At 38.7% G+C, this 20,778-nt stretch overlaps 1 protein-coding gene across 2 annotated transcripts in view; it reads right to left on the reverse strand.

The window, feature by feature from the left end:
• Positions 1-16,847, reverse strand: part of PHF14 (PHD finger protein 14) — a 142,848-nt gene extending 126,001 nt beyond the window's left edge. The window contains exons 1-3 of one of the 2 annotated variants that reach the window (XM_075558358.1): positions 16,406-16,846; positions 15,577-15,687; positions 5,479-6,245 (exon numbers count right to left, since the gene is read on the reverse strand). In XM_075558358.1, the coding sequence (XP_075414473.1) occupies positions 5,479-6,245; positions 15,577-15,687; position 16,406 (879 nt within the window). In that variant the 5' untranslated portion in view covers positions 16,407-16,846. Of the gene's footprint in view, positions 1-5,478; positions 6,246-15,576; positions 15,688-16,405 lie in introns of both variants that reach the window. The other variant, XM_075558359.1, reaches the window with a different exon arrangement.
• Positions 16,848-20,778: the final 3,931 nt, after the last annotated feature.

Below are 20,778 nucleotides of genomic sequence, written 5' to 3' on the forward strand. Positions count from 1 at the left end.
TATTTATCTCAAGAAATATCTTTTATAAATGATAATAAAAACATCTAGTTCATTATAATACAGATAAGGGGGAAGAATTAATAGAAAAAAATTTAATTAAAGGTTCAAGGAAGAAGTTTGCTTATTTTAATTAAGCTTTCTTCATTATAATTTATATTTTAAATGATATATTGAACTTTAGGTGATATAAGATAATGATTCTTGCCATGTTGAATACATTATACTTGATATTACATATAATAAAAGCTGTCACTTAGGTCTACATTTAAGAATCTAATCATATTTAGAAATAAAGTTAATTTCACAGCATTTATCCACAACTATTTTGTTTCATATTAGTATTTTTTCTACTTTTAAAACTCAACCAATATTTAAAGGTAACATTTAGTCATTTGGTGGAAATTTAAATGACATTGGAATGCTATGATTAATAAAATTATTTCAATACATTTAAAAAAATACATTTTAAAGTGCAGCTGATTTATAAAACAAATCAGAAAAAATGCAAAGTGGACAGCAAGAAATGTTATTTCTCGTGTGATTTCTAGTCCTTTAATGTTTTACACTGTTCTCTTCATTTTAAAGTAAACTAAAATAGTTTAGGGCCTTTAGCCACAACTAGCAAATAAAACTGAGAACTTCCAAAAGATACAACTCTTATCTTGGGTTTTATATCACTTTAGTATCACAAACAAGACAAACTTCTGGCCAGACTTTCATATACTGACTCTCCTTCAAAGTTAACAGCACTGGACTGAAGGTCCAGCACGCAGGTTGCATTCCAACTGTCACTGAAATGCTGTTGAGCCAGCAGCTGCAGCATGACCCTCTCTAGAATGGAGCTGATGAAAACAGCACCTGCCTCAGGACGTTCGGTGAGGATTAACAGTAACATGTATGGAAATAATGTGCCTGGCAGACACTAGCTAGTACATATTGGCTCCATTTCTCAGTTCTCTGTATCTTGCACGTAGCCCAAGAAGAAAAATATGAGCACACCACAATTTTATACTGGGAAGTTTTCCTTTAAATATTTTCCCCACATAAGTCCCCAAAATGCTTTTCTAAGAAACCAAACATAGGTTTAAAAAAAATAAAAATCAAGATAAAGGAACATCTACCTAAAAACCAGTTTCATGATGGAGAGAGCCCGCTGGTTTATGAGATCTGTCAGTATTTCTCTGGTGAAGGTAGAACTAATCAGCCTTTCTAAAAAGACTTGCCCAGTGAGAAAACTAAGACTTTCACCAGTAAGAAGAATGATGAATGATGAATGCATACACCTAACTCCTCTATGTTCTTGTTGTTCCACATTGCTTTCTCAGAAAAGGCTCTTGCCTAAATTATTTCTCTGTATCATATATCCCGATCTTACCATTGAGAGGCAGAAAAAAAGAAACAAAGTTAAGTGGTATTTCTGGTACTATGATCTGATCATTTGAAACTGTTAAGAGAAATGTAAAGCAAAGGGGGAAACATCAAGGAAACTAAGGGGTTAAAAATGTTTACCCTAATCAATGCTAGGGAGACATTTCCTGGGCAATGTTTCAATAAGAATATCTGAATATGTCATGCTTTTTTTAAAAAGTTATCATCTAAATTCTCTTTCATACATCAAACATGGGCTTAAACACACTTGTGATCAGAAAATAAAAACCTACTTATGATCACTTTCTGCTATTTCTAAAGTTTTATGTCATCTTTTAAGTTTCTGGAGAAAACATTGAAGCTAAACTTTAAAACTATGGTTCAAACATAAAAATTATAAATTAGGAAAGTGGGCTCTGAATGGCAAAAGACCACCCACATAAAAAACAACTTTTTTTTTTTTTAATGAACCTAATGCAATTATATGAAGAGTGGGCATGGCACTGTAAAGGAGGCCTGGTGGCCTAGTGGATTAGATGTTGAGCTGTTCACCATAAGCTCGGTGGTTCAAAACTACCAGTCACTCCAAAGGAGAAAGATGAGGTTTCTGTTCCTGCAAAGATTTATAGCCCAGGAAACCCACAGGGGCCATTCTACGCTGTCCTATAAATTCAGTTAAAGTCAGAATACATTCAATGACAGCAAGTTAGACATTGGTTTGAATGTGATGTTATAGTAATATAGTATAGTATATATATCAAGTTCTTTTAATTTTTACCTTGGGATAAAAAATGTACCCACAAAATAACGGATAATATTGTCCAATATTCTTTAAGGTCCTATTATATGTTTAATCTATATAAAGAATTTTAAATCATATATATAACAGGATAAATTTTTAAGTTAATTGCAAAAATGTCATGCAAAACCACTTTGAAGTATCAAGAATTATAATTAATCAGAACTTCAAGCAATTTGTTTTGTCTTAAAATGTGTATAAAATATTCAATTAATAAGACAGAGGCCCCACAGAGAAAAGGTCTTTTATAAACGTTAGCAAAAATGTTACATTTTAATTGGCAACAATTGGGAGGTACTGGCCATTTTGTAACATGGCAATACAATTAACCCATTTGACATTAAAAAGAGGGTTTTCTAATAAGCAAAGAGGATAAGAATGCATGCATAAAACAGTACTTCAAATTATTTCATAATGCCTTTTTGTGAAAATGGAAACTCTTATTTCCCTACGAAGATAAAAACAAAATATTGCTATCTGACAATTTGTAATGAATAGATTTTCTCTCATATATATTAATTTTCATTAAAGGCTGGAAAGTAGAGCCAATTCTCTGAAAATGCTACACAGCCACTCCCAAAATAAATCCATCTCAGAAAATTTTAAAAGTAAGATAATTTAGCAACACTATCAAGATAAAATAGTGGAAAATGGAGAGAAAAATAGAACTACATTCCAAGGGAATTATTCAGGCTAAACTGAAATTGTAAGGTGTCAGAAAGCCATTGACAAAGGCGGGTGCCCACGCTTAGAAAATAGAAGTTGTCAAGTAGTCAATTCTAAATAATACAAGACACCCACAAGGTCAAGGCTAATTTCAAACTACTGCTACCTTAATAATTATATCCTAAGATGGTATTTGTTTTTTCACTTTCCTTTTCCTGAATCAATGGACTCAATGGTTATTAGAGTTTTTCCTTATGGGTATGCAATGGAGTTTTGCAGAAACTACATGGTGTAATGGTATGACACTATGCATCTATGGTGCTATTTCTGAAATAACCCACCTGAAACAATAATTGAGGCCCTCGATATTATGTAAGTCTAAAATCAAGACGTTTTCACTAAGAACAAAAATTATAAAAGGACCTACTCTAACTTAGAAAATTCTCTTATGAAACGATATAGTTATGATAATTTCTGGGCATCATTAACCTACAAATGATGCCCCAAATTAGGTCCCTACAAATACGTTTCATATAGTTGCCATGAACAGAAGTCTGCTTATAAACTAAATATGTTAATATTTCTATTCTAGAGCCATTTTAGAGCCACATTATCAAAAGCAATAAACTTTCAAATTTATACTTAAACCAAGAAGATACAACAGTTTGCCTAAAAGCAATAAGAATTAAATGTTGTCTTTTCACATCTTTTTAAATCCCTATCTCATGAACAGAAATGCACTCCTTTTTAATTAAAATTTAATGTCTAGCTTTAAGAGGCATAATTTAGGTAGAACTAGAATCATCAAAAAATCATCAGGACTTAAATTATAGAGTACTGGGGGTAAAATGATCAATCTTTTAGCTAAAATAATATTCTGAGGAAAACTACCTACCAATAAGCTTTTCTACATGTCTCCACATAACAGAACAAAAAGAAAATTAACATAAATTAGCACAAAATAAATTTAATCTACCTAATATAAAAAGACACTTCTTGACAACTATATCAGGGCACTCATCCAGGAGATGCTTTAGAATCTCACTCCTGGAGTATATTTAAGCCTATTAACCTAAATTTTACCATTCTTCTAGTGGTAAAAAATCTGAAAAACTCAAGTGGTCTTTAAATGTATCCTATTAAGTAATATGTTATAAATTATTAATGAAAAATTTATATATTCTACATGGAAAATATCTAAGGAGGTACAAATTAACATCAGCTACTAAAAATGAAATTAAGAAAGTAATCCTGCTCCTAAAGGTAATTTTGTTCAGTAGATACCAAATGAGTACTAAGTGCTATAAGAAGAATTGAATACATGCCAAAATAAAATATTGGGTTTTTAAATCTCTCTTTTCCCCTAAATTAGTTCCCTAGACCTGCCTGTGTTACATCATTATCAATATTTCATTCCAAAGGTAGATATGGAATAAGAATTAGAATGGCATTAGAAGTAGGAACTATTCTTCATATGAAAGTGGGCAACCTAGAAGCCAGCTGATAATTTTATGATCTAAAATGCAAACAGCTGTTTCACCTTTACTGACAGTCACCTCTTCGTAGCCTACTTAAGAAAATCTCCAAATATTTTTAATTAAACTTAATTATAATAGATAATCACCCCTCTGTAAAATGTTTAAGCAGAAGAAATGTGAAGGAACAAATAAAGCAAAGGAAAATAAAAATACTTTCTACTAGTTTAACCTACTTCAATGAAATGAAACAGAAAAAAAAAAGAAAAAAATGTTTAGTAAGGGAGTGAATTTTGGTGACTCTAAACATATTAACAGAAATGTCAGACTTTATTGGAGTTCTACATGTGATGTTAACAGTTACATCAACATGTAAGATGACAAGTCAGTCCTTCGTGTGAAGAAAAACATAGACATAAACACACAGACAAAGAGACACAAATGCGTTTGACTGAAGAGTCTTGAAGGCTGTAGCTCTGAGCCCAATGGATAAGCCTAACTTTCAGCAGTAGGACTTCAAGTGCAAGGTCTGAGCCATTACTGGACTTTTACGATAAGCAAAAGAAATGGTTTTTTGTTTTTGTGGTTTATTCTCTGTAGACACTGATTAATTAACTATATGTAAACACATAGTTCATATTTACTTCCACATATATACACCAAAGATTCGACTTTTCAGATGGCACGTGTAACAACTATTAAGGGATTTTAAATTAGGTGTCTAAAAGTATGAGGCAAGCCGTACCCAAATTGTCGCTCTACTCTAAATTCTACTCAAGCAGAATCTTTATGTGGATGGGACATAATGAAGGTGGCCTTTGTTCTCACAACCCACTCAGCACTATTCGGCAGTCCTATGAACAATGGGGTGAGGGGATGGAAGAGAGAATGGAAAATTCTAACATTTTCCAAGTCTGGATATAAAAACATTTCTCTAATGTCTCTAAGGGTCTAATGGCCTGTGAGCTCCTTGCGGACGATCACAAAAAGATGCTCAATACAAGGTGGCTGGCCAAATGAATCAATGCTACAGGGAAGGCTCGCATTAATGCCCACAGCTGTCTACACAACAGGATTTCAAGGAAGCCAGAGTATAACTAGTAGAGTGACTTAGAGAAGAATTCCCTTTTCCCCAAACAGACAGATATCATAAAAATTGGGTTGATCTACCTCATTACTCTTGCTTTGAGAAAGTGTCAGGCTATCATTGGTCAGTTCTTCATCGTCAGCACTGTTTCTGCTAAGAACTTTGCTCTTCTTCTTCTTGCAAGCCTCGCTGGCGGGGCTGCTATGACCATCGTCATGGCCTTCGTCATTGTCATCCTCATCACTCCCACTTCCCTCATCTTCATCATCGTCATTGTCACCATCACTCCCCTCTCTCTGTGAGGCAGATCTTCCCTTCCTCTTTGCAACAGTGGGTCGCCAATCATTGTCATCCTCACTGTCATAGTCATCCATGTCATTCAGCTCTTCCATGGACACAAAATCCAACAGCGGTCGGTTTCGACGAAGGTTCCACTTTTTGGGCTCACTAACTTGCTCTTCGGTGGCAGCTGTCGTACTGGGGACAGATGGAGATGCACTGACGGCATGAGGGCTCGGGGCAGGTGCGGGGGCAGCAGCAGGAACTGCCATGCTATCAGACACTGCTGCTTTTTCTGGTTCCTTTTCGCTCTCTTTCTCTTTCTCCTTCTCTTTCTCCTTTTTCTTCCTGGGTCTTTCACCACTCTCTTCCTCCTCCTTTTTTTCCATTTTAATTAACTCTTTTTCTGATGAGAGTATTTCTTCCTCCACAGAGGTTTTTATTGGTTCTTCTTTTACTTTAATGCCTTCATTTAGTTCTTCCTCTAAAATATTCTCTTCAGAATCACTACAGGAGCCTTCACCACTGTCCTTTGATGGGTCTTCACTTCCATTACCACTCCCTTCAGAATCTGTTGAAAATATGAGAAAAAACCACACATATGTATATACATACACACACACACACAACACGCTGACACAAATGAAATCACCAAAATTTGTGGATAACTTGCAAAATAACATAAACAAATTTAGGTCAAATAATGGCAGACATTCCCAACCAGGTTAAATAATAAATCAATGAAGTTGGCGCAATGGTTTTAGTTCAATATAGCAATAATGAAGATGAATATATATATATAATTCTAAATTAAAACAGACATTAAAAATAAAAACACCACGTTGTATCATATTGCTCATATTCTATTTGGTACCCTAGAGGCAATGTTTTTTTCCTAAAAGTAAATATGCTTGTAGACCAAATTCTCCTTCCTTACATCACCTTTTTACAAACTATCTGGACTTGCAAACGTCAAAAGATTAACATTCAGAGTAAGAAAAAGCTTACCCAAAAAAACCTGTGTTTCATTGATTTCACTTTTCACCAAACAAAAGGGAGGACATGCATTTAAGTCACTCCACTTTCCACAATCCTAACATACCACATGAATTTTAGAAGCAAGTATAGAGGTAAAATAAGACAACAGCAATGGCATAGAAAATGTCTCAAAAGAAGTTACCAATTTTCCTTTTTTCAAGAAAATATTTACCTACCATTTTAGTTTCAATTAACGCAAGTTAGCCCTGTTGGTAGCTATAAAAGAAAAAAAATAGCTACTAAGCATCATATGTAGAAAACATTATCTGTAGTTAGTATCCTGCTTGTTAGGATTCAATCCATATTAACAAATTAAGAGTTATTTAAACTGTCCTAAAATTCTAGTCAGTAATGTGTATAGCCCCAAGAACAGAGAGAATTGATGAACTGCAAAAATGGATCCATTTTAGAAATGAACCGCCACCGTACGTGAGAAGATTATAGAGCTCAGGCACGTCTCTAAGCGTTACGTCAAATGCCTTCTATTCCTGCCTAGGTAACCTAGTACCACTACACCAGCATGCCTCGGTAATCTCCTAGCCCTCTTTAATACCGATCAAACAAAGAAAAATCTAAAACATCGGCTGTTAGGCGGAGGGAAGAATGGGCAGGGAGCAAGAGAAAATGTCATAGTCAAGCCTTGGCCAAACACCAAGAGTAAAATCTATAGTACAAATTTGTTGCACCTATAATAAGGGTAGAAAGGGATAATAATAATAGGATTAAAGAAAGCATTTCTATACCATTTCAGTTTCTATTAATTCAAACTAGCCTGTGATTAACTGTAAGAGGAGCTTAGCTACTAGGCAATAGACATAGAGGAAGTTATCAGTAATTAGTGTTCTGGTCCCATAGAATCATTAGTCTCAATCTCTGATTATCATGCAGGCAAACACAACATTGTCCAAACTGTTCTAAAAAGAGCACTCTCATCCTAAACAATCTGGCCCAGGGCACAAAATCAGTATCATGTATAGGCCTATAATGCCTTATCTGAATTTTTTATTTGTATTTCAAAATTCAGAATTTCTCAGATTTGAGAAGGGTAGTTTGATCTATGGCATTACTCTAGTAATCGCTCATTATTATTTCTACTCACAATTAAAAACCTGTGTGATCAAGTTGACGCTAACGCACAGTAACTCTATAAGATAGAGCAGAATTGCCTCATAGGGCTTCCAAGGGGTAAGGTTCATGAAGGCAGACTGCATATCTCTCTCCAAAGGAGTGGCTGGCATGTTCAAATAGCAAACTTTTTGTTCAGCCACTAACCACTTAACCTCTAAGTCACCAATGAAATTCTGCTCTTGAGGCAAAAGAAGTTGTTCATGGATTAATCGCCTCCATGAACAACTTCTTTTGCCTCAAGAGCAGAATTTCATGGTTCTCAGTTACCATTACTGAATATTTGTAGCAGACATTCCAAAGAAGAATCCTGATTAAATGAGGAAAAATGCAGAACAGAATTTCATATTCTCATGGGCTCCAGAATTTTCCAGACTCATAAAAGAAAAAGACTCACTCCCATCAAGTCGATTCCAACTGATAGCAACCCTAGAGAGCAGGACAGAACTGCCTCCGTGGGTTTCCAAGACTCTAATTCTTTACTGGAGTAGAAAGCCTTGTCTGTCTCTCAAAAAGAAGCAGGTGGTTTTGAACTGCTGACCTTGTGGTTAGTAGCCCAATTTGTGACCACTACACTGCCAAAATAACTTTTGAAAATGAACTACATAGGATCAAATCAACAACGTCAAAGATTAGAAAGAAAACTCAGGGAACAGGGGGTTTATGTTAACGGGCGTGGAGCAACTCAGCAAAGGGCACACCTGAAGAATGTTGGCACACCTGAAGAATGTAATCAATGTCACTGAATTGGACATACAGAAACTGTTGGATTGGTGTCTGTTTTGTTGTATAAGTAACTAACAACCATAAAATTTTAAAATAATACTAACAAACATTACAAATAAATGTCTATTGGTGTCAATCAAAGGACTCTCTTCAAAGATTAGATGGGAAGCTTGGTGAGGGGATGTGAGGTGAAGACAATGACACTGAAATGCCCTGGGAAAGGACAGCAAGACCAATAGCACAACTTGAAGAATGTAATCAGTGTCAATGAATTATACATGTTGAAAGTGTTAAAACGGTGTATATCTGGCTGCGTATGTTTTCGCCCAAATGAACAGATCAACATTAAAAATCACAAAAAGATGGCTTCAATTCTTTACTGCCCAAAATCTCTACGAATAGTTTTTTATTTTTTAAACTCTACAATTAAACCTGCCCAAAAACCACATCCTGTAAAAAGAAAAGTTCAGCCATAATATTTATATGTATTTTATGTAATAAATACTTCTTAAGCACGTATTGTAACAATATATTCATGTTCCATGATACTTAGTAAAATGTATAAAAGCTCTCTGTATAAAGAATTCTAATGTGAATCAGTTGCCATCAAGTCAGTGGGCTCTGGGACGCCTATATGGGTCATAGCAGTCTGGAACTTGGCACCATAAGGTTTTTGATAGCTGATTTTTTTGAGACAATCAGACCTTCCTTTTACCAAGGCAACTCAGGGCAGATGCAAAACTACAATCTACACTTCAAAACAAACACATGAACAATGTGCACCATCAAGGGACTCCAATTTTGGTATAAGAACCTTGTAAGCAGAGTTAACTGCACACATCTAAGGCAACGAGGGCCTTTGGCACACACCGACTAAAGAAAGTTAAAGCCTACTGAAAGCCAAGCCAGTTTTACGCATTGGCTGCTAACCACAGGGTCAGTAGTTCAACTCCACCAATGTTTTTGTGGGAGAAAGATGGCAAGGATGTCGCACCCATGAAGATTTATAGCCTCAGAACCCAGAAGGGCAGCGCTACGCTGCCTGGAGGGCTGCTTGCTGAGTCAGAGCGCGCGCCGGCAGTGGGTTTGTGGTTGGGGTTTGAGTGTCCTTCTGAACTCATTTTCTAAAAAGCTTTCTTTTTTTACCCATGAAAATGTCTGGTAGTTATAAAAGCACACTGGGGCACAAATGTGGGCACAATAGAACTTAGCTATGATTTGGAAAAGTTTTACAGAATGTCAGGAATTTTTGTGGTGGTGTTTTGGTTGTTGTTTCCAAGGCCTATCATTTTGTTGTTGTTATTTAAGTGAAGAGAAACTGATTTTGTTTTCTACTCAAGCCAGAAAAGAAGGTAATGGCTTTTTAAAATTAAATGCTTCAAATTTATTTTTTATTAACAGAAGAATGTGAAAATTTCCCACAAATCCAAATCAACCCTTCATTCTTCACACACATTATAGTAGCTGTAAGTCCATGTGATCAGGAATCTATTAAAAGATATTTAACTATAAACACAATTTGGTAATGTCAGTAAGAAAAACCAGGTCTTGGATGTCCATAGTTATAATTTATAGTTTGACAAGAAAAATACAAACTCAAAAGATGATTTTGTGACATCTTCCAAATACTTCACTCCCATATCCTAAAAGAGAAAAACAAGGACCAGACTAATGATGGGCCAGACTCCAATCTCATGTCATGGAGTCAGAGTTTCTAAGGCTGTAGACACTCACAAGAGCACAGAACCCCGTCTTTCTCCAACAGAGTGCCTGGTGGGTTTGAACTGCCATCTTTGCAGTTATCAGTCCAACACTTACGAGGCAGCATGGCCCAGGGCTCCTGTCCTAAGGAGTCAACCACATCACTAAAAGCTATCTTAGGTATAACACAGTTAAGATCAAGTGTACAATAAACTTGTCTACACTGAAAAACAATTTCATTTAAATCCCTACTTCCCACTCAGCTTAATGAAAGACAAAAAAAGCTTTCCCAAATGGACAATCTGAGAAAAGTTCCCTGACAATACCTATTTCAACTATATACAATATAAGAATTATTTGTAGTTATAAAATTTTAAAAACCAACCTTCAAGAATCCCTTCAGAATATTAAATAAAACTGAAATTAATTAATCAACCATCAATACCATTCTATTCAATACCTAAGCTTCCCCATGATAAATATTAAATAAAACCAAATAACTTATTTCAGAGTTTGTTAGCTTTACAATATAAAGAACCATCTTTTGCAATAATTGCGTCTATTTTAAATATTGAATTCATTGATCCATAAAAAAGTGATTAGTACTATACATGTATATAATAGATCATAAGTCTACTGGTTATTTGGAGCTATTATCTTAGGGTCATCTGTCACTCATTCTATAAATCTCTTAGAATAGCCAACCCATCAACAAGTCTTGTCAACTCATCCTCTACTTCTAACTCTAGTTCCAACTGTCACCTTAAGTTTTCTGAATAAATGCAGACATGTGGTTCTTAAGCAGAGACCACCAAGCCCCTAAGGGGTCAATGGTTACCATAAAGGAGGGGGGGTCTGCTATTGGCTTGCTTCTAGTTGATACAGACTATGGATACTGCTAAACATCTCACAATGTACAAGGAAACACCTGATCACAAAGACTTATTCAACACAAAATGCCAACAGTGTCGAGATTGAGAAACCCTGGTCTAGTAGGGAAGACTTCAATTTGACATCATTCTATTTGCCCGGACTTATTTCTTCTACTATTTTTTACCCAATTCTGATCCTCAAATATACCTGACATTTTCCTATCTCCACGTATATATACTTCAGGTTTTCCCTACCTGGATTGTAATTTATCTAAATGTTCTATTATCTCTTTCAGTTCAAAATTCAACTCATATTTCCTCCATGAGCTATTTTCAAGATCATCCAGCCTAAAATAATTGACTTCCTCTGAAAGTCTTGAATTAAAAGTGGTATAATAGCCATGCTTTCAATGCATCCTCATTTTATTTAATTGCTCTATTATCGTTAGTATTATTACTGCTTTACAAATTCATCAAAGCACATAGTAAAGTGATACAGAAAACTATAGATGGTTAATGGACATAACTTGATACACTTATCCAAAGTCAGATTAGGCACAAAAATCAAAGTCTCTAACTCTTCCTCCAGTTAAATTGTTTTCCAGTAATATAGCCTAACCAAACTCACCACTGCACAAGGTCTAAAGCTAACCTTCTTTCTTTTGGTGGGAACTCTAGTCCTCACTAGTCCTAGTTGGTTTTGTTTAATAAAAGGTAATTCATGATGCATGTATAAAAGCATTCATTTTATAGATTGTTAAATACACATAAATAATTGACTCTACTCCCAAGCTTGGCCTAAATCTCAAATACACTCATTTTAATGAGGAGGAACCATGAAATTGCCAATATTCTACTGTTTCATGTGACTCCCCCTAATATTTTTATCTCTGATTCTTCTGGTGATTATCACCATATTTCTAATATGATAACACCCATTTCTAGGCTTTCAACATTATATACAATTTTATTTTAAAATTTATTGACTGTCTTAATTGAAAAATGAGCTTTGCTCTCCCCTTGGGAATAAACGATCAGCTGTTTTCAGTTTCTAAGTTTTAAAGGGTCGTTGCCATCGAGTTGACTCCAACTCATAGTGACCAAGACTGTCAACTTTCATGGGACTAGAAAGTCTCCTCTTTCTCCAGTGGAGCAGTGAGTGGCCCAAGGCATTAACATACTACACCACCAAAGATGGGCCCATATTTATTATCTTTATTAAGATCACTAGCCAATCATTTGTCAGCAATGTTGATTTCTTTTTCCTATTGCATCACCTGAAAGGTATGCGACTAAAAGTGTGTATCTGCAAGGTTGAATATAACATTTCAGTGTTTTATACATTTATTATTAAATTCAAAGAGATATAAAAATTTTACAGACAAAATTTCAAAATGAAGATCAGAAGAAGCTAATGCACAGAATCCAGTGAACAAAATTGTTGCCAACTAATCTATTTTGGCGTTTAAGTCTAAGAAAGCCAATGAGCCATTTCTAGATGGTGTTGTACAAGAGCTATAATCGGGAGTTTCTCCATCTCCAACTTAATCTCCATATGTTTGAAAACTAGTAATATTGCTAATATTTTATTTCCTATAAATTCCAACTAAAAATACTACCTTAGGTACAGAAAAGATTCAAACAAAAACTACCAATAATCTATACTAAACCAACATCTGAGCTGTAGAGAGGCACCAATATCCTATGAAGCAATAGTAGAAACTATGATTGTTTCCTTCTTTTCAATGGCATAATTTTCTACTGAACTCTCATTAGCATGAATGTATGAAGAACTATTTAGATAATCAAAATAAAGTAATGGCTAATGAAAATCAGTAATGTGCAATAATGATCTGAAGTCACATGTTTAAACTCTCTCCAGGCAAAGTAAGGGCCTAGTACAGCAGAACAGATACAACCAGAGGCAGAATATATATATATATATATGTCATCCCTAAAATCTATCAAATTCTAATTAGGAAAAAAAAAAATTGCCAACCTAACCAAACTCACCCTACAAACTTTCACAGATTGAGCATTCTGATCAGGATTTAACAAGGTCAGGAGTCACTACTTAATCTGAAACCATAAAGTGGTGTGAAAATGTAGTTTACCTTTGTATCAATAGACGGTGCTATCCCTCGTAAAGAAAAATGAGGTCTGTCGAGAATGACTCAATATCAGTAAAAGAAGAAGAAGAGTTGCCAACGAAAAGAACCACAGACATCTTGTGACAAAAATAATTACAGAATACTTACAGAAAATATGGAGTTTTCCCTATAATGGTACTTGAGTAACTCATACTTTCTAAGACCCAATTGTTACTGTCTGTTTTTAATTGCTACCATAATTTTTATTATAAACCGAAAAGAAAATGCTTGCATGTTTGTAAACCAAAACGCCAAAAAGAACATGCTTGCAAAAGTTTCAACAGAACTAAGATAGATTTAAATGTTAACTCCTGTCACTTCTCCAGTGTGACTTCCTTTGTTAACTACCAAACATCAGTGAAGGTGCTACAGAGAAGGAGCAGTCCTGGTTAACAGCCAGCTACTAAATCAGTGAGCCACTCGACTCCTTGACTAAATAAATGGCACAAGGATTGAAGACCAAGAAGCAAAGATTAAAAAGCACTTAAACTTAGCAACTTCTGATTGCTAAGAATGAACTAATTAATTAGGCAACCACAATATCTATGTGGTTAACAGTTTAAAAAATACATATCCTCTCAGAATTGAACAGTGAAAATATTTTGGAATCTAAAGATAAAAAATCAGACTTATTACCACCTGAGTGGCTTCATGCAACTTCTATAAGCTCAGTAGCCTGATCTTTATAAATAAAAGAATGTGTCTGTCACTGGTTTATTATAAAAATTAGTATAAAAAGAAAAAGTCTCAGTAGAGCATGAAACAATATTGCTTGCTGACATTATGAAATGTGCAACAAGTAACACAGTACAGCTTAATTTCAAATCTTCCTACTGACCCTCCAGAGAATGTCTGAAATTAGGAGGGCTACCTAAGAAACTCTCCGGAAGGATATTAAAAAGCCGGATGAGATTGGAAGGTCTTTGATTTCTCACTTTATTTAACTTCCATCAAAGAACAGGATAATAATTAATTTTTGTTTCTCATGTGTGTGGATTAGTATTTTTTATAGAAAAACATAAGTGTTTTTCAGTTACAGGAGGTACTCAAAGCTATGTAGTTAAATTTTTTTAACAAAACCTTATCACCTTCAAAGTATTCTCCATATACTTAATCCATTTGTCAAATCTGTGATTCCAAAACTGGTGCACTGAGATATTTGTAGGAGCAAGTATATTGTCGTGGTGGCTAAAGCAGTCCCCCATCTGCCCAAATCAGGCCTTTTTTGTTGCACACTGCTATGCTATCTTTTCAGAACCACTCAATAGAAAGCTTGATTAACAGTCTGACCTGGTAAACAAACTAAAAATGCACTATGAGACAACAATTTTGTCCATTCAAGAAGCTGACGGACATCCAGAACCAGGTTTGTCATTAATCGACATTTCACCCTTTTTGAAAGGAGAAAACCACGCATACACTTTAGTTCTGGCCATAGCGCTCTCCTTGTAAGCTGTGTCCAACATCCCAATAGTTTTTGCGGCATTTTTCCCGAGCAGGAAAGAAAATTTCACAGCCGCACGCTGTTCTCTTAAATCGGCCATCACAAAAAACGAGGTCTGAGAAAAACTGCTTTCACGAAAAAATTCCCTGTGACCAGAGAGAACATCCCAGGCCACTCAACTGGGTGCACTCTCTGAGCGAGATGCGAGATGCCCGCATAGCGTGGAAAACGCTCTGCTCTGCCCAATGCAATTCCAGGTTTGGGGGGTACCCCCTCGATACTTTCTTATTTTATATATAAATTATTACGTTTAAAGTCATTCAAATCACAAAATATGATGAGTAAGGATACATGTTTTATGCCTCGGAGATTTCTGGAAGACTCAAGCCACAAAGTGCAGCCCCTACTATAACTTAAAGTTAAAATTTTTATTCTACTTAAAGATAGAAAAAAGCAAACTCCCCGGGATAGGAGTGTGATTTGAAAATAAAAGAATCCTGCTCCTGGGCCGTTTATGGCCCGCATGACTCTCACAAGCCAGAAACCCCAGACTCTTTTTTACCCATGAAATGTACATACCTATATTTTAAAGTATACATAAAGAAAATGCTTTTGCATCTTTGGAGTAAGACCTTCCCTGCTTGCTAATGAATAACAGCAAAAACAAGCAATGGCAGGATCTTGGGGAAATATGGGAAACCAAATGGACAAAATAAATGAGGTTAATGTGCTTTGACGTTAAATCGGCATGTAAGCAAAACGGACTGTTGAAAAGAGGGGGAAGAAGTCTGAAAGTAAGCCAAGTCCAGAAAGCTGGAAGAAGGGAAGAGTGAAGCAAACGATTACCTGAAGCATCTCCAACTTTAAAATCACTGTCATCTGAACTATCATAATCGAGAGCTTCTAGCAGAGAAGCTGCCAAAGGCTTCACCTGCCTCCTCTTGGAGCTGCGATCCACTGTTAAGAGAAAAATATTACCATCGTCATTCATCATCACACCAAGGGGAAATTATGGTGCTGTGGGAAGATACAGCCATCACGCAGGAAACCTACTTCAGTGCCAGAGAAGGTTTATCTGGGGCTGGGGGGCGGGGAGGGGGGGTGTTAGGGACGAGGGCGCCAGCCTGGAAGGGCTGGGAAGTGAAATGGGCACCTGTGCAGACAACGGGAACCCACACTGGACGCCCAGCCCCAGAAAGCAAACCCTCTGCCCTGCAGCCATATCCAGGTGACTCGATGTGACTGAGTCGAACTGCCCCGTGGGGTTGCCAAGGCTGCCCATCTTTCTCCCCAGGAGCAGCTGGGGGTTCCAACCGCCTGGTGGGTTCTAACTGCCAGCCTGAGCAGCCAAACGCTTAGCCCTCGCAGGAGGGCTCAATGCAATCCCAGACGGGCCGAAATCAAAGCCGGCCCTCCTCCACGTCCACACCTTGCGGGGCTGTTTCTGGGGCTTGCTCGCAACGCGTCATTCAGACACGGGTATTAGTTATCAGTCCATAGAAAAAATGCCAAGCCCAGGGAATCCAAGACACCCTGTGCATTCCTGCAGACCCTGGAGGGGGGCCGGCCCGCCCACGAAGGGTCACCACAAGGCTCCCCACCCGCCCGGCTCCTCCTGGTCCGCAGGAGGGCTGAGCTGGACCTCTCTTCCCTCGGAGGCCTCGGACACACTTACTAAGGAATCCGTGAGGTGATCGTTGGGAGGGCACCTAGGGAGAGGACGCCAGCGCCCAGGCAGCACCGAGATCGGGGAGCGGGCCGCGGAGCCAAGTCCGAAGGATGCTATTTAGAACCGGAGGCGCCGCCGACCCGCTCGGGGCGCAGCAGCGGCAGCCCCGCGGGTCCCCTCCCGCCCCCGAGTCCTGGCCGACCCAGCCCCTGCCGCTCGCGCCCCTGCCCACGGCGCGCCCCGGCCGGAGGCGCCCTCTGGCCCATGCAGCGCGGCTGACTGGCGGCCCGGGGCGTCAGTTCCCCCGGCTCAAACTGGAAGCAAAAATAAAAGAAAGAAAAACTTTATTAGCCTGCATCAGAAACAACAGAAGACCCCGAAGTGGCACGGTCTGAGGCCGACTGCCTGAGACAATGGGCAGAGAAACGACCCGGATACAGCTCCAAGGAGAAGGAAGTGAAAACACCAGACGGAGCGCGACCGGCAGCGGAAGGCGAGTGCGCGTGCGCCAAATTGACGTCCGCCCGGCCCGAGCCGGAGCCGAAAAGAGCCGAGTGCGTCTGGAGGAGCCGAGTCGGGCCGAGCAACAGCAAGCTGCCTCCCCGTCTCTGTGCGACTCCGCCCACAAATCTCTGCGGCCCCGCCCTCTCTGCTCCAACCACCAGGACTCGACACTCTGTCTGTTTACCTGCAAGGTCTGCAGTTCCAAACCACCAGCCGTTCTGTGGGAGAAGAGGTTTGCTACTCTGGGAAAGAGTTACAATTTCAGAAACCCACAGGGGCAGTTCTACCCTGAATTGACTCCATGGCAGTGAAATTTGTATACAAAGAAATCATTCAGAATAACCTTTCTGCCAAAAGATGTTTGCTACTTTAAATCAATCCCAAAACTTAGGGATAAAAGTGTCATTTGCATGTTAATTACTCTAGCCATGATAATTGTACTGTAAACAGACAATTCTGCATAATAAAGCATATAGTGTTCATAATAGAAGAATATATCTAAAAGAATATATCCCTTCTCAAAAGTGTATTGTGTAAGACCTCAGAATGTATGTCCACATGAATGTAACATAGTATCCCACATCAACCTGGGGCATTTATTTTTAGGTTGACAAAAATCAGATCAACCTCACTGCCATCAAGCCAGCTCACAGTGACCCTAGAGGACAGGGTAGAACTGCCCCTGTGAGTCCCTAAGTCTATAACTCTTGACTCATGCAGGCTCCTGGTCGTTTCAAACTGCTGACCTGCTTTAGCACCATGCCACCGGGACTCCGAAACAGCCACCGCTCTTAGAGTGAGATCAAACCTTAGCATTGCATTAGACATTAGGTAAATCTGCTGCACACGACCTCTTTAAAGTATGGAAGAAAAGGGATGTTACTTTGAAGATAAAGATGTGCCTGACCTGAGACATTGTATTCTCAAGTGCTCCACATGCATGTGAAAATTGGACAAAGAAAACAGAAGACCAAATAAGAAGGGAGCCATTTAAACTATGGTGTTGGCGAAGAAAATTCAAAGTACCATGGACTGCCAAAAGAACAAACAGATGTCTTGGAAGAAGTTCAGGCAGAATGCTTCTTAGAGCACAGATGGCCAGACTTTGTCTCGCGGATTTTGGACATGTTATTAAGAGAGACCAGGCCCTAGAGAGGGACATCATGATTGTGAAAATGCAGAGGCAGAAAAAAAGAAGGCCTTTGATGAGATGGGTTGACTCAGTGGCTTCAAAAATTAGCTCAAAGCAGATCTGTTATCATAGAATGGACCCTAAAGGTCAAAGTAGAACTGCCCCATATGTTTGGCATTGTTGAAACATTTCAGTGGGTAATCTGTTCATTCCTGGGGCCTTGTTTCTCACTAATGCCTTCACTTCAGCTTGGATTTCTTCCTTTAGTACCATCAGTTCTTGGTTCTATGTAATGGTGGCGGAGTGAAATTTCTTAATAGACCTCTTCCACACAAGTCTCTGTACTCCCTCCAAATGATTGGGTGGGGCACCAGCCCCAACCCCTACCCCTACCCCCATTCCCACCCTCTGCCAGGCTGAGATATCTTTAAATCATGAGAGTGTAAGAGCCCGAGGACTTTGAAAGAGGGTGTCCAGTAGCTGTGTCTGAAGTTGACGAAGGCTGGCAAGATCAGGTGCATCACACAGACTGTGGCACGGAGACTCAGAGGAACAGCACCAAGACCATGGGGTACCTGCTCCTCATCTGGCCTGAGACTATGGATGAGGCCTATGGATGAGGACTGAGAGACAGGCAGGCTGGCCTCCTCTCTGATTGAGGCAAAGGTCAAGGGAGTATGTATGTGTCTGAGAGACCAAAGAGTGGAGAGAAATCGGCTGCTGGTTGAAGAGTGAAGCTGTGTACCAATGACTGTACTCTTTTTGTTGGCTGGTGCTGACTTCTGGTGTCCTACTGACAACCCCAATAAACTCCCTTAATTGTCAGTATTGTTTGTGAGTTCTGTGTGGCCACCGTAATGAATTTTCAAACCCTGCATAGATGAAGTGTGGCATGGAAGATTGAGTGGTGCTAGAATAGGTAACTAAGGATGGAGAATGGAGTCATAACTGACTCTTGTCTCACGGCAATGGAAAAGCCTGAGAAGGTCCGTATGGCAGTTAAATAATCTGACAGCTTTACCAAAGGGGCAGAGTCTAGCCTGTCAATCAGGTCGCAGTTGATGGCCTCATTTGGAGGTGCAATGGCAATAAATACCTCACTGGAGGCCAGACCTCTCTCCCTGCCTTCACTTTCCTGCCTTCACTTTCCTGCTTCACTTTCTTTCAGTTCCAGAGAACTGAAGGAGACACATGTTGTCACATGCCAACACTGACATGCCTCTACTGCCAATGGATCCACAAGACTTTCCACCCACTGGCCTGTGACCTTGAATTTGGCATCATTGCATGTGCTGTGTGAGTCTGAAGAAGAATTTGTGGACTTGGATTGGATATATGGACTGATATACTTATGGACATGAGATGGACTGGGCTGGGATGTTTTCTTAATACACAATTACTCTTTGATATAAAGTTCTCTCTTACACATATACAAGTGTCTCTGGATTTGCTTCTCTCGTCAATCTGTACTGACACAGTCAGACATGTCCAACTCCATGCTGTTCACCAGTTACCTCCTGAAATGGTTGGCAGTTGACCAGTTCTTTAGACACTCGCACCCACTGCTCTTGTTGTTGGGTGTTCTCAAGTCAGTTCTGGCCCAGAGTGGCCCTGTGTGCAACAGAACGAGATACTGCCCAGTCCTGCTTCGTCTTCACAATCGTTGCGATCACAATCCATCTTGATGAGGGCCTTCCTCTTTGTTTCTTGCCCCGGTACTTTACCGGGCATATCACACACACATTGACCATAAAATCCGTCACCACTTCAGCTCTAAAGACTTGATTTTTCTCTTCGCTTCTTTCTCCTTGAAAAATCACTAAGCAATAATAATTTATAAATTATCAAGAGCTTGAGGGAGGGGGGAATTGGGAGGGAAGGGAGAAAAATGAGGAGCTGATGGCAGGGGCTTACGTGGAAAGCATATGTTTTGAGAATGATGAAGGCAACAAATGTTTAAATGTGCCTTATACAATTGATGTATGTATGGATTGTGATAAGAGTTGTATGAGCCTCCAATAAAATGATTTTTAAAAATCGCTGAGCTTTTGGTTATCCAACTCTATGTCTTTGCACAGTTCGTTGTAGTCCAATCTGTCTGATGACTTTATAAAAAAGAGAAATAGACACACAAGAGAGCGACAGAGCGAAGACAATCACATAAAGACGCTACAACCCCAGAAAGACAAGATGGCTAAGAGTTCCTACAAGCCAGGAGAGCAACGTGGAGCAGCTTCTTCCTTGAGCTCTCAGGAGTCCGCACTGCTAGCTCCTGGTTCTGGAAGTAAAGCATCTAAAACTGCAGCTCTAGAGCAGTGTGGTTCTCAACCTGTGGGTGCCAAACCCTTTGGGGGTCGAACCACCCTTTTCACAGGGGTCGCGTAATTTATAACAGTAGCAAAATGACAGTCATGAAGTAGCAACAAAAATAGTTTTATAGTTGCAATGCTAACTTGCCAATCCAAAAGTACACTCGTTTTTGTTATTTGTGACCCCAAAAGGATAGAGTCCCTGTGGTGAATTTGTGACTCATTTCATCCTGCCAGACTAATGTTTTCAGAGAAATTCCAGAAAAAGAATAAAAGATTGATTAAGGAAGCAAAGAAATTTCTAAACTTACAGAAAATCCTAACCAATCCCAGAGAAAAGACAGGATATCTACAATGTCTATTAATCAAATTAGAATCAGAACTCTTATGTGTAAATTATGAGGACTGGGAACATCCTAAATCATTTCACTGAT

Source organism: Tenrec ecaudatus, chromosome 9, assembly GCF_050624435.1.
Source record: "Tenrec ecaudatus isolate mTenEca1 chromosome 9, mTenEca1.hap1, whole genome shotgun sequence".
Lineage (NCBI taxonomy): Eukaryota > Metazoa > Chordata > Mammalia > Afrosoricida > Tenrecidae > Tenrec > Tenrec ecaudatus.